General features: G+C 44.5%; 1 protein-coding gene across 1 annotated transcript in view; it reads left to right on the forward strand.

The window, feature by feature from the left end:
- Positions 1-2,886: 2,886 nt before the first annotated feature.
- The window catches only part of BBS9 (Bardet-Biedl syndrome 9), a 394,796-nt gene continuing 382,335 nt past the window's right edge, over positions 2,887-15,347 (forward strand). The window contains 3 exon segments of the mRNA XM_044293961.1: positions 2,887-3,041; positions 5,511-5,633; positions 9,626-9,776. Coding sequence (XP_044149896.1) covers positions 2,987-3,041; positions 5,511-5,633; positions 9,626-9,776 — 329 coding nt within the window. The 5' untranslated portion in view covers positions 2,887-2,986.

Here is a 15,347-nt window from a genome sequence, read left to right on the forward strand (position 1 = left end):
ATATATATATATATATATATATATATACCTCTGTATACCTATACACACCGGTATATACTGCATGTCTGGACCTCTCCGGAGCCCGGCAGGTATATGACGTAGCACAGCCTATGCCGTGTCTTGTGCCCTGCTTATACTTGTGTGTGTAGTGTGCGGATCTCCCTGCTATATATATATATATACCTCCGTATACCTATACACACCGGTATATACCGCATGTCTGGACCTCTCCGGAGCCCGGCAGGTATATGACGTAGCACAGCCTATGTCGTGTCTTGTGTCCTGCTTATACTTGTGTGTAGTGCGGATCTCCCTGCTATATATATATATATATACCTCCGTATACCTATACACACTGGTATATACTGCATGTCTGGACCTCTCCGGAGCCCGGCAGGTATATGACGTAGCACAGCCTATATCGTGTCTTGTGCCCTGCTTATACTTGTGTGTGTAGTGTGCGGATCTCCCTGCTTTATATATACAGTCATGTGAAAAAATTAGGACACCCTTTGAAAGCATGTGGTTTTTTGTAACATTTTTAATAAAAGGTTATTTCATCTCCGTTTCAACAATACAGAGAGATTAAAGTAATCCGACTAAACAAAGAAAACTGAAGAAAAGTCTTTTCAAGATCTTCTGTAAATGTCATTCTACAAAAATGCCTATTCTAACTGAGGAAAAAGATAGGACACCCTTGCCCCTAATAGCGAGTGTTACCTCCTTTGGCTGAAATAACTGCAGTGAGACGGTTCTTGTAGCCATCTACCAGTCTTCGACATCGGTCTGAGGAAATTTTACCCCACTCCTCAATGCAGAACTTTTTCAGCTGTGAGATGTTTGAGGGGTTTCTTGCACGTACAGCCCTTTTCAAGTCACCCCACAGCATCTCAATGGGATTCAAATCTGGACTTTGACTTGGCCATTCCAGGACTCTCCATTTCTTCTTTTTCAGCCAATCTTTGGTTGATTTACTAGTATGTTTTGGGTCATTGTCATGTTGCATGGTCCAGTTCCGCTTCAGCTTTAATTTTCTAACTGATGGTCTCACATGTTCTTCAAGCACCTTCTGATACACAGTAGAATTCATCGTGGATTCTATGATGGTGAGCTGACCAGGTCCTGCTGCAGCAAAGCAGCCCCAAACCATGACACTTCCACCTCCATGCTTCACAGTTGGTATGAGGTTCTTTTCTTGGAATGCTGTGTTTGGTTTACGCCAAACATGTCCTCTGCTGTTGTGTCCAAATAATTCAATTTTGGACTCATCTGTCCAAAGAACATTATTCCAGAAGTCCTGGTCTTTGTCAACTTTATCTCTGGCAAATGTCAGTCTGGCCTCGATGTTTCTCTTGGAAAGCAAAGGTTTCCTCCTTGCACACCTCCCATGCAAGTTAAACTTGTACAGTCTCTTTCTGATTGTAGAGGCATGTACTTCTACATCAACAGTAGCCAGAGCCTGCTGTAGTTCTCGAGATGACACTTTAGGGTTTTTGGAGACCTCTTTTAGCATCTTGCGGTCTGCTCTTGGGGTGAACTTGCTGGGGCGACCAGTCCTGGGCATGTTGGCAGTTGTTTTGAAAGCCCTCCACTTGTAGACTATCTTCCGGACAGTGGAATGGCTGATTTCAAAATCTTTTGAGATCTTTTTAAATCCCTTCCCAGACTCATAGGCTGCTACAATCTTTTTTCTGAAGTCCTCTGACAGCTCTTTTGCTCTCACCATGGTGCTCAGTCTCACTTCAACAGTCAGGAGCACACCAAACTAAATGTCTGAGGTTTAAATAGGGCAAGCCTCATTCAACATGCAGAGTAACGATCTACTAATTATGTGCACCTGGTGTGATATACCTGTGTGAGATCTGAGCCAATTTAAGAGGGAATACATGTGAGGGTGTCCTATCTTTTTCCTCAGTTAGAATAGGCAATTTTGTAGAATGACATTTACAGAAGATCTTGAAAAGACTTTTCTTCAGTTTTCTTTGTTTAGTTGGATTACTTTAATCTCTCTGTATTGTTGAAACGGAGATGAAATAACCTTTTGTTAAAAATGTTACAAAAAACCACATGCTTTCAAAGGGTGTCCTAATTTTTTCACATGACTGTATATACCTCCGTATACCTATACACACCGGCATATACTGCATGTCTGGACCTCTCCGGAGCCCGGCAGGTATATGACGTAGCACAGCCTATGCCGTGTCTTGTGCCCTGCTTATACTTGTGTGTGTAGTGTGCGGATCTCCCTGCTATATATATATATATATATACCTCTGTATACCTATACACACCGGTATATACCGCATGTCTGGACCTCTCCGGAGCCCGAAGGCCGCAGAGTGCCAGATGCGGATCAGTCTGACAAATGCATTGAAATTCCGGATCCGTCTCTTCGGTGTCATCTGAAAAAACTGTTCCGGTATTAATTTATTTTTGCATTTTTAAAGGTCTGCGCATGTCGGAACAGATAATGCCGGATCCGGCACTAGTACACTTCAATGAAAAATTTATAACTGCAGTGATCAGTATTTTTGGCCAGAGATAAAACTGTAGCACGCTGCGGTATTTTCTCCTTCCAAAAAACGTAAGAGGGACTGAACTGATGCATCCTGAACGGATTGCTCTCCATTCAGAATGTATTAGGATAAAACTGATCAGTTCTTTTATGGTATTGAGCACCTAGGACGGAACTCAACGCCGGAAAACCAAAACGCTAGCGTTAAAGTACCCTTAGGCTAAATGCACACGACGGCCAGACATTTTTAACAGACGTTTATTTCACTGATGCCTTTCTGAAAGACGGACATATAATTGTATGGGGGCAGCATGAAGAACTTCAGGTGGGCTACACTAGTGGGCAAACACGCTCAGGTTTAAAGGGAAACTGGCTTAGTTGCCCATGGAAAACAATAGATTCTACCCTTCCTGAAAATGAAAAGTGGTTGTTAGTGAGCAGATACGTGAGCGCCCACGTGCCAGGTGTGTGATGTGCAGCGTTCTTACTGCGCTCTACCCTCCTCCCTCCTTTGGTCAGACAGAAGGTAAGTGTAGTAAAGAGGATTGGAGCCCCCTCACTGGCTGGCATCGTCAGCCGTCTTAAGGAGATTATTGTTCTGCTGCTTGGAGGAGCCTTCAGATCTGTAAGGACATTTCTGTGCTTCTAAGCAGTGTCTATCAGCAGCATCCTTCCACAGTACCACCCAGTAGTCACAGCGGAGCCCTCCCCTAATAGCAGTTAGTGCATCCGCTTTCTCCTACAAGTTGCCGTAACTGTGCCCCAACAGTAGTTATGTTAGCGTGTGCTTCCCCCTGTAGTTAGAACAGCGCACCCCAACAACAGTCATCATACTATCACCATCTCCCACCAATAGTCACAGCAGTCCCTTATCTGCCCAAGCCACAGCTTTGACTTCACAATTCCTTCACCCTCTTTCTGTACAGAAAGCAATGCCCTTCCCCGTTCCCCCAATAATGAAGACAGTGCCCACTTCTCTGTAGTTACTTAGTAGTCACAGCAGCGCCTCCTTTCTGCTAGCGGTACTAGCAGCGCCTCCTTTCTGCTAGCGGTACTAGCAGCGCCTCCTTTCTGCTAGCGGTACTAGCAGCGCCTCCTTTCTGCTAGCGGTACTAGCAGCGCCTCCTTTCTGCTAGCGGTACTAGCAGCGCCTCCTTTCTGCTAGCGGTACTAGCAGCGCCTCCTTTCTGCTAGCGGTACTAGCAGCGCCTCCTTTCTGCTAGCGGTACTAGCAGCGCCTCCTTTCTGCTAGCGGTACTAGCAGCGCCTCCTTTCTGCTAGCGGTACTAGCAGCGCCTCCTTTCTGCTAGCGGTACTAGCAGCGCCTCCTTTCTGCTAGCGGTACTAGCAGCGCCTCCTTTCTGCTAGCGGTACTAGCAGCGCCTCCTTTCTGCTAGCGGTACTAGCAGCGCCTCCTTTCTGCTAGCGGTACTAGCAGCGCCTCCTTTCTGCTAGCGGTACTAGCAGCGCCTCCTTTCTGCTAGCTGTAACAGCAGCGCCTCCTTTCCGCTAGCTGTAACAGCAGCACCTCCTTTCCGCTAGCGATACTAGCAGCGCCTCCTTTCCGCTAGCTGTAACAGCAGCGCCTCCTTTCCGCTAGCTGTAACAGCAGCGCCTCCTTTCCGCTAGCTGTAACAGCAGCTCCTCCTTTCCGCTAGCTGTAACAGCAGCGCCTCCTTTCCGCTAGCGATACTAGCAGCGCCTCCTTTCCGCTAGCGATACTAGCAGCGCCTCCTTTCCGCTAGCGATACTAGCAGCGCCTCCTTTCCGCTAGCTGTAACAGCAGCACCTCCTTTCCGCTAGCGATACTAGCAGCGCCTCCTTTCCGCTAGCTGTAACAGCAGCGCCTCCTTTCCGCTAGCTGTAACAGCAGCGCCTCCTTTCCGCTAGCTGTAACAGCAGCGCCTCCTTTCCGCTTGCTGTAACAGCAGCGCCTCCTTTCCGCTAGCTGTAACAGCAGCTCCTCCTTTCCGCTAGCAGTAACAGCAGTGCCTACCTTTGAGGCGCCCTCTGGTGGTAGCAGATGTCTGCCAGTTGTCGGCTGTTGCACGTGGCTTTCTTTTCCTGCATGCACAACTTTTGTCTCCGCTTAAAAATCATCTTCTGAGCGGAAACATAACGGACCCCATTATAGTCTATGGGGTCCTCAGGCTCCGTTTGACTCAGTTTGGTGTCAGTTATGTGCTTATCTGTCCTTTCCGTTCCCCTGCCCCTAAACGGAGCAGGAGAACGGAAAGGCTTAACGGTGATGTGAACGAAGCCTAAGCCCTTACCTGTGCCTGTGCCGCGAGCCGGTCTGAAACAAATGCGGTCACCGGGAGCAGGCAGTTCCGAGAACAGTCCGATGTAGGCCCCCGGCGGCTGTTTTCGGAACTGCCTGCTCCCGGTGACCGCATTTGTTGTGCATCGCCGGACTTATGAGTTAAGATGGCAGCCCGCATGTGTTCATTGGCGAACACTGCAAACTGGCCATCACGGGTGGACACTGCGCTCACTGGAGCTCCGGTCACTGCTAGCCAAGCACAGTGCCATACATTGTATAGTGGCTGTGTTTGGAAGTGCAGCTCAGTCCCATTCGCTTGACGGGACTGGGCTGCACCTAGGCCATGTGACCGATGAACGTGATGTCACATGGCCTGGGAAGAGGCCTACGCGCCCATTGAGCACCACAGCACCGCAAACAGCTGATCAACAGGGGGTTCCGGGAGTCAATCTGATATTGATGACCTATCCTGAGAATAGACCATCAATATCAAATTCCTGGATAACTATTTTAACATTTTAAGCCTAGTGACCAGTGTGGGAATTGGGGTTTATATATAATTTTTTATTATAGATAGTGAAGTGGAAAAATGTAAAAAAGTTTGACATAAAAATGTGATCTAGGCATACACCGCAGCCTACTGCCCCGCTTGCCATGAGTGGCACAGAATGACCGTGTACAATAATTTAGGAGAAGTATAACCTAATCAGCATTGTATCCTGTCATTTCTAGGGTCTGCAGGGATGTCACTTTTCAAAGCTCGTGACTGGTGGTCCGCCACTCTGGGAGAAAATGAAGAATTTGACCAAGGATGTTTGTCTGTAGCCGATGTTGACAACAGTGGTTCGGGACAAGGTAAGTTTATCCACTAAGGCTTCATTCACACAGCCGTATTTTTCATCGGCATGCTAGCCGTATTTTTTGCTTATAGCACACTAACCCTTTAGTTTCTGAGGGGCCATACACACAGACGTATTTTCATCCATGTGTTAACTGTATTTTTTGCTTATGGCACAGTGACCCATTCATTTCTATGGGGCCATGCACACGTGTATTTTTTGGAGGATCTGTGTGGCCGTTCTGCATGTCCTATTCTGGTCTGACCTGCGAAGGTATCTGGATTTTGCTGATCCGTAGTCTGCGGACCATAATACGGACATGACCGTGTGCATGAGGACTAAGTATAATATTGTTCTATTGTGAAACATTATATGTATGCTGTTCTAGCTCTGTGGAAGAACTCACATTTCTATGCAGCCCTGTAGATGATGGTCAAATCATTATGGTTTTTTGACCTGAGGAAGGTGTATTTACCCTGAAACGCATTCTCTAAGGGCTGTTTCACACGAGCGGATGCCGTGCGTGGCATCCGCTCCGTGAAAGAGTGCCAAGACCTGATGCAGACTGCAGAGGCACGGAGCAGTAACATGACTGATAATGCTCCGTGCCTCTCTGTGACCTCTTTACTACGAAATCACAGTTGTTACTGTGATTTCGTAGTAAAGAGGTCACAGAGAGGCACGGAGCATTATCAATCATGTTACTGCTCCGTGCCTCTGCAGTCTGCATCGGGTCTTGGCACTCTTTCACGGAGCGGATGCCACGCACGGCATCCGCTCGTGTGAAACAGCCCTAAGGGTGTGATTCTGGCAGTCCCCTAGTATTAACCCTTTAAAACCTATACAGAGATCTGGACTTCGCTGCAGGGGAACCAACAGAACACCACCTCCTGGAGTAGTCCCGGTGTGGAGACACCGGTCCAGGGCATTGAGGGATCAGGAAAAACTCATAGTCAGTAACAGGCCTACGTCAGGCAGTATGGTAATCAGGCCCAGGTCAGGCAGTGGAGGGTCAGAGTCAGGAACTTGGCAGAAGTGGAAGATGAGACATTGGATTCCGGTGGGTGGGCAGATGAGAGACAGCTGGTCTGGACTGCTGGATCCACAGCAGCAACAGGGTGAGAGACACGGCGCCTGTGCCAGCCCAGGGTAGCAGTGCTGCACTGAGCATGGTATAACATCTGCCACATTTAGTCCTACCCTGAGGCTATGTTTGTACTTCCTATATGATACTTGTGTTAAAAGCTTGTGACATATGCCAGTGTGTGGGCATGCAATGTCATGTATTGCTCATTGATTTCTATTGTAAAAACATAATTTTACTTTTTTCATTTATATAGGAAGGCGCAGCAGACTTTGCTTGCCTAATCTGTTAAAAACAAAAAAATTGTGTGCGGCCATATTGACCCAGCGTAGACTAAAAGGGTGTGATTTATTGCAAAATCAATAGTTTTATGCATTTTGTTCATCTATTTATACTGTATGAATGAAGATACAGTCAGGTCCATAAATATTGGGGCAATGACACAATTCTACCATTTTTGGCTCTATACACCACCACAATGGATTTGAAATGAAACAAACAAGATGTGCTTTAACTGCAGACTGTCAGCTTTAATTTGAGGGTATTTACATCCAAATCAGGTGAACGGTGTAAGAATTATAACAGTTTGCATATGTGCCTCCCACTTGTTAAGGGACCAAAGTAATGGGACAGAATAATAATCATGAATCAAACTTTCACTTTTTAATACATTTTTGCAAATCCTTTGCAGTCAATAACAGCCTGAAGTCTGGAACGCATAGTCATCACCAGACGCTGGGTTTCATCCCTGGTGATGCTCTGCCAGGCCTCTACTGCAACTGTCTTCAGTTCCTGCTTGTTCTTGGGGCATTTTCCCTTCAGTTTTGTCTTCAGCAAGTGAAATGCATGCTCAATCGGATTCAGGTCAGGTGATTGACTTGGCCATTGCATAACATTCACCTTCTTTCCCTTAAAAAACTCTTTGGTTGCTTTTGTTGTATGCTTTGGGTCATTGTCCATCTGCACTGTGAAGCGCCGTCCAATGAGTTCTGAATCATTTGGCTGAATATGAGCAGATAATATTGCCCGAAACACTTCAGAATTCATCCTGCTGCTTTTGTCAGCAATCACATCATCAATAAATACAAGAGAACCAGTTCCATCGGCAGCCATACATGCACACGCCATGCCACTACCACCACCATGCTTCACTGATGAGGTGGTATGCTTAGGATCATCAGTTCCTTTCCATCTCCATACTCTTCTCTTCTCATCACTCTGGTACAAGTAGATCTTGGTCTCATCTGTCCATAGGATGTTGTTCCAGAACTGTGAAGGCTTTTTAGATGTCGTTTGACAAACTCTAATCTGGCTTTCCTGTTTTTGAGGCTCACCAATGGTTTACATCTTGTGGTGAACCCTCTGTATTCACTCTGGTGAAGTCTTCTCTTGATTGTTGCGTTTGACACACATACACCTACCTCCTGGAGAGTGCTCTTGCTCTGGCCAACTGTTGTGAAGGGTGTTTTCTTCACCAGGGAAAGAATTCTTCGGTCATCCACCACAGTTGTTTTACGTGGTCGTCCGGGTCTTTTGATGTTGCTGAGCTCACCGGTGCGTTCCTTCATTTTAATTTTGTTACAAACAGTTGTTTTGGCCACACCTAATGTTTTTGCTATCGCTCTGATGGGTTTGTTTTGTTTATTCAGCCTAATGATGGCTTGCTTCACTGATAGTGACAGCTCTTTGGATCTCATCTTCAGAGTTGACAGCAACAGATTCCAAATGCAAATAGCCCACTTGAAATGAACTCTGGACCTTTTATCGGCTCATTGTAATTGGGATAATGAGGGAATAACACACACCTGGCCATGGAACAGCTGAGAAGCCAAATGTCCCATTACTTTTGGTCCCTTAAAGGGCTTCTGTCACCCCACTAAAGTGATATTTTTTTTTTGGGCTGGTGAAATTAGTTATATTGCGATATATCACAATATAATTGTGTCACTTACTTTGTTCCAGCAGTTTCTTCAAAAAACGAAGTTTTATCATATGTAAATTAGGTCTCTAACAGCAAGTAGGGCGGTTACTTGCTGCTAGCTGCTGCAGAAATCCGCCCTCTCGCCGTGTTGATTGACAGGGCCAGCTGGGATCTCCTCCTCCGGCCAGCCCTGTCGGCATTTCAAAAATCGCGCGCCTCTGTGGGTTCGGCGCAGGCGCTCTGAGATGAGGAGGCTCGTCTCCTCAGAACTCCCTCAGTGCGCCTGCGCCGATGACATCACCGAAATAGAAGACGTCATCGGCGCAGGCGCACTGAGGGAGTGCTGAGGAGACGAGCCTCCTCATCTCAGAGCGCCTGCGCCGAACCCACAGAGGCGCGCGATTTTTGAAATGCCGACAGGGCTGGCCGGAGGAGGAGATCCCGGCTGGCCCTGTCAATCAACACGGCGAGAGGGCGGATTTCTGCAGCAGCTAGCAGCAAGTAGCCGCCCTACTTGCTGTTAGAGACCTAATTTACATATGATAAAACTTCGTTTTTTGAAGAAACTGCTGGAACAAAGTAAGTGACACAATTATATTGTGATATATCGCAATATAACAAATTTCACCAGCCCAAAAAAAAAAATCACTTTAGTGGGGTGACAGAAGCCCTTTAACAAGTGGGAGGCACATATGCAAACTGTTGTAATTCCTACACCGTTCACCTGATTTGGATGTAAATACCCTAAAATTAAAGCGGACAGTCTGCAGTTAAACCACATCTTGTTCGTTTCATTTCAAATCCATTGTGGTGATGTATAGAGCCAAAAATGTTAGAATTGTGTCCATGTCCCAATATTTATGGACCTGACTGTATATTGATATGAAATACACCTTTACATATTCTTATATAATTTGTGTCTTTTTCTAGAACATGCTTTCTTCGTATTATTTTTGTCCTTCCAGTGGTAATTTATCTTGCTGTCCACATTTTCTTACTTCAGATAAAATCATTGTTGGTAGCTACAGTGGATTTCTCCGCATATTCTCTCCTCATCCTTCGAAAGCTGGGGATGGCGTTCAGGCTGAAGACTTGTTGCTTGAGGTTCAGCTACGTGATCCGGTTCTCCAAGTAGAAGTGGGAAAGTTTGTTTCGTAAGTGTGACGTGTAAGCCTCTCACCAGTGATTCCACCAGTATTGTCACATTTCTTATGTCTAGATGTAAGGCTAAAGCTTACAGGCCCCTATCTGTTTATATAGGAATCTGCTTCATGATGACGTCAGCTAACCAGGTGATAGTTGCATAGCAATATGACTTAGCTCCCTTGATGCTTCCCAGCACCACAAGTGCATTGTGGAGTTTTTGGCTTGTGAAAAAAGACTTGCCATGGTTGTAAAAATATTCTGCGTTATGGTGCTGGATTATTCAAAATTCTGGATTTTAAAATTATTGTTTCATGGAGGGTAATGGACCGTCCCCAAATAAAATGTTAACACAAAACCTTCTACTACAGCTTTCTTTTTTTAATCAGAAGAATGTCCTCATTTGTTCTGTATGCGTAGTCCTCTGCTCCGCGCTTATGTATCTGGCTGCAGCCATCTACCTCATTGTGGATTGACTGCAGGGTGTTGTAGAAGTAATTTTAACTGAAAATGGGGCAGGAGTGGGGGTACCAAACAATCCTAACTCGCCTTACCGATCCCTCACTGCTGGTCTGGTCACTGCTCCCCTCTTCACTTCCTAATCTTGGGTTCGACACTCCAGAAATGGCTTGGACTGCCCGGCCAGCCGGTCACTGGCTGACACACGTCACCTCCCCAGTAAATGTAGGGCATTTAAGTAGAAGCATGCAGTGGTGATTTTCTCAACTCAAACAACTTATTGATACAAAAGCCAACAACAGTGGTGGGTATTCCCCCACAAAAAATGTCAATGTCTCAATAACTTGTCACGTGGTCTTGAGCATCAGTTACAGCTTGACAACGACGTCTCATGCTGTTCACAAGTCGACTTATTGTCTGCTAAGGTATGGCATCCCATTCTTCTAGAAGGGTGGCCCTCAGGTAATTGAGGTTCTGGGGTACAGAGTTACGAGCCTCTACATGGCGACTCAGCTGATCCTATAGGTTTTCAATGGGATTCAGATCTGGAGAAAGTCCAGGCCACTACATTTGAGGTTCTCCATTCCCTAATGATGCAACATCAATGAGCTGTCACGTTGTCGTCCATGAAGATGAAACTAGGCCAGAGTTGTTCATACAGAGGCACAATTACTGGGTTAATGATCTTATTCAAGTAGTATGGGCTTGTCACTTTACCATTCACAATGTGTAGGGCAGTTCTGTATTGACTAGACACACCTGCCCACACTGTAACGCCTCCACCACCAAAGTCTTGTCTGGTGACAACGTTGGCTGATGCACTACCCACAAGCAGGCTGCTTACCCCGCCAGGCCTATATACTATACTATACATACATACTTTACTGACAAGTGCACTTTTCCACACACACATACTGACACACAAAGTGTGAACTTTTACGCATGCATAGGTACTTCAGTACAAACAGTGGATCAGGGTTTGGATTCAGAGTGGTTGTATCATGCGCAGTACAAGACCACGGAAGTCAATGTTTGGCTGAAGTGGTCATATGGTTGCACTGTTGCAGGAAAAGAAACATTGGAGCACTGGTGCTGTAGAGGCAAGCGATTTAACAGACAAGTCATTTTTTTCCCTGACTTCATTTTTGCGTTGATGCCTTTTATATATGCATATTTATTATATTACTGGTATGTTTTTTTCTGCAAGTTGCATTTGTTCGGTAAATCAGAAAAGACTGATCAGATAGATGCCTCCAGTGTGTTTTTTTAAATCCGATTAAGAAGACTCAGTCCTAATCTTCTTATATCAGAAGCAGTTCATTTTAAAGGCTGCATTACTTCAGACTTAATTTTGGATTAATTTCAGTTATAAACATTAGAAATGAATTGCCAATTGTGCTGATCAGTTTAACATCTGGCTGCCAGCTGACTACTTATTCATTGTCTGGTTTGGATGCAATCTCTGGCATTTTATGGAAAATTATGTTTTTCCAGTGCGTTGCAAACTTATTTGGTGTTTCATTCCTTTTTGCTCAAACCATTTATTAGATAGCTCCCTACCCCAGTATGTTATGTGGATGATAAAGGAAGAAGAAAACAATACCCCACCATGGACCATATAGCATTTCATTGGCGCCTGTCTCAAGAGCAGTATTTTTGCAGTGTCATCCTATTGCGCCATTTTTTTTTTTTACAGTTTATAATGTGTTCACTGTATTGTACGGGTCTTCACTATTACAGGGATACTATACTGTTCTGTGATATTTACTAGTAAGTATGTTACAGAATTGCATTTATTGTAATAGCCTTTGCTTTGCTTTTTTTTTTTTTTTTGTAACTAACCCCTTAAGCCACCTGTACCTGTATTTCACGGTGGTGCAGAGGATTATTGTAGCATACAGGGCGGGTGCCGACTGTATCATACAGCTGGCACCCTGCCTCACTGACAGGGAGCGGCGATCATGCTGCCCCTGTCATTTAAACCCTTGGGTGCTGCAGTCAACTCTGATCTCGGCACCTGTGAGTGAAGGCAGAGGGATGTGGGTCCTTCTGCCTTCTGATCGGAGCCCCAGCTGTGATCGGTTGCCATGGCAGCATGGACACTGCTGAAGCAATCCATAGCTGCCATGGTACGCTCCCTGCTGCCATGTGCAGAAAGCACAGGGCAGCAGGGAACCTGTGAAAATCCTATTCACACTAATAGATCTCTATTAGGGTGGATAGGACAAGGGATCAAAAGATCCCAGTTTCTAGCGCTCTAAGGGGGCTAATGGTTAAAAACTAAAAAGTGAAAAAAATTAAAAACCAAAACATTAAAAGTCTAAATCACCCCCCTTTCCCAGTTTTATATATAAAAACATATTTACAATAAAAAATAAACATATTAGGTATCACCACGTCCAAAAACATCTGAATTATTAAAATATATTAAAAAAAAAAATCCCTGTCTGGTAAACACCGTAACAGAAAAAGAAATGAAAAACATACAATTTGCATTTTTTTTGTCATCTTTTCCCTTAAAAAAAAAAGTAATAACTGTGATCAAAAAGTCATATGTACCGCAAACATGGTACCAATAAAAACTACAGTTCATTATGCCAAAAATAATACAGCTCTGTAAACCAAGATATAAAGAAGTTATGGCTGTCAGAAAATGTCAATGTCAAAAGTTTTTTTATTTTTATTCTTATTGAGCTGCAGAATAAGAATTTCATGTAATTTTTAGCGTGCCATGATGTCAAAACCCGAAAAACCTTGGTAGAATAGTTTATTTTTTATTTTTATTTATTACACAATTTTTTTTCCCTGTTTTCCAATAACAGAAATGGTAAATTAAATGGTGCTGTTAAAAATGCATGTGAATGAAAAAATAAAAAAGTTATCGCTATTGGAACGTGGGAAAAAACAAAAATGCAAAAAACAAAAATGCAAAAAACAAAAATGGGCTTGGTACTTAAGGGGTTAAAAGATTTTTCCGAGATTTAAATACTGATGACCTGTCTTCTCGAACAGCTGATCAGCGGGGGTCCCGGGTGTCGGACCCCCACCGATCATATACTGATGACCTATTCAGAGGATAGGACATCAGTACAGTGGTCCCTCAAGTTACAATAGTAATTGGTTCCAGGTTAGATAAGACAAGCTTTTACCTATAATAGTCAGGAATGGATGCTAACTAGCATCTAATACTAGGGATGAGCCGATACCGATAATCTGTGAACTTTCAGGCCGATTAATTTATACCAGATAGTCACTGAGGTGGTGGAAATTTGCATTTGGCACTAGTATATTATAAATGTAAATTTTAAATTAATAAAGCCCTTAGTTGGTAGTCAATTTATAGTTTACATTTATAATATTCTAGTGCCAAAGGCCAATTTCCACACCATCCCCCCCTCACTGACTTTATTAACCCCTATCAGACCTCAGATCAGCCCTTTATTAACCCCTATCAGACCTCAGATCAGCCCTTTATTAACCCCCATCAGACCTCAGATCAGACCTTTATTAACCCCTATCAGACCTCAGAGGAATAAAATTAAAAACTCCTCACCTCTCTTGCGCCGCGGCTACTCTTCATCTCCGGGTCCGGTGTCTCGCTCCCCTGTGTTCTACGGCCCGCGCTGCACTGTCACCTGACAACGTGCAGCGGCAGGTCATAGTGCAGGGTCAGGACAGTGCAGCGAGGGCCCCATCAAAGAAGACCAGGGATGTTGAGTATCGGAAGCGCTTGCTGCGCTTCTTCCCTGTTCCCGGCACCCGATGCATACTAGTGCGCTCTTCCATAATGGGAGTGCTCACTAGTATCCGCTTTATACGCATTATCGGTATATCGGCAAGGTTAGATACCGATAATGTACAAAATCGTGAATATCGGCCGATAATATCGGTACTTCCGATAATCGGTCGATCCCTATCTAATACAGCTATTTTACCAGAGAAGCGGCCTGGATTGGTTGGATCTGAGTCAGACATATTTTATGTTGAATCTAGTTTCAGCTTACGATGGGTCACAAAACACCATTGTATCTTCAAAATATTGTATCCTGAGGCCATTGTATCTTGAGGGACCCTTTAACTTTGCAGACAAATGTAACGTTTACTTTCCAGCTTTTCTTTTACCCTAAAGAAAAGCTGAAAAGTAAAAGTCGCTGCACTATAGAACTGCTCTGTTATAAGTATAGTATTTTCTGTGCTTAAATAGTATTACTGTTTTCTTCACAGGCATAATATTTAACAGCATAAATAGTGTTACTATTTATTATCTTTTTGGGCACAGAAAATGCTATCTCAATAACAGTGTAGCTTGATAGTGTAGTGGTAAGGCTACTTTCACACTAGCGTTTTAGTTTTACGGTATTGAGATCCATCATAGGGGCTCGATACCGGAAAAAAACGCTTCAGTTTTGTCCCCATTCATTGTCAATAGTGACAAAACTGAACAGAACGGAATATTCCATAAAAGAAATTCCGTTCCGTTTGGTTGAGTTCCAATACCGGAGAACAAACCGCAACATGTTGTAGTTTGCTTTCCGTCCTGGGATGCGGAACAAGATCTGGCATGACCCCCAATGAAAGTCAATGAGGTCGGATCCGTTTTCTCTGCCACAATAGAAAACGGATCCGTCCTCCATTCACTTTCAGTGGAGTTCATGACTGATCCGTCTTGGCATTGTTAAAGATAATACAACCGGAACCGTTTATAACAGATGCAGATGGTTGTAATATCATTAATGGAAGCGTTTTTGCTGAAACCCTGCCAGATCCAGCAAAAATGCTAGTGTGAAAGTAGTCTAAGGGTCTATTCACACGTCCGTGTGTGTTTTGTGTGATCCGTGGATCCGCAAAACACGCACATCGGCGATGTGCGTTCCACATTTTGCGGACCGCACATCGCCGGCATTCTCATAGAAAATGCCTTTTCTTGTCCGCAATTGCGGACAAGAATAGGGCATGTTCTATTTTTTTGGGGAATGGAATTGCGGATCCTCAATTCCGGATCCGGGCAGCACATCGTGCTGCCCCATAGAAATGAATGGGTCCGCAATTCTGTTCCGCAAAATGCGGAACGAAATTGCAGACGTGTGAATGGACCCTAAGCCTGCTGCCTGCATACTAATACT

Source organism: Bufo gargarizans, chromosome 5 (assembly GCF_014858855.1).
Source record: "Bufo gargarizans isolate SCDJY-AF-19 chromosome 5, ASM1485885v1, whole genome shotgun sequence".
NCBI lineage: Eukaryota > Metazoa > Chordata > Amphibia > Anura > Bufonidae > Bufo > Bufo gargarizans.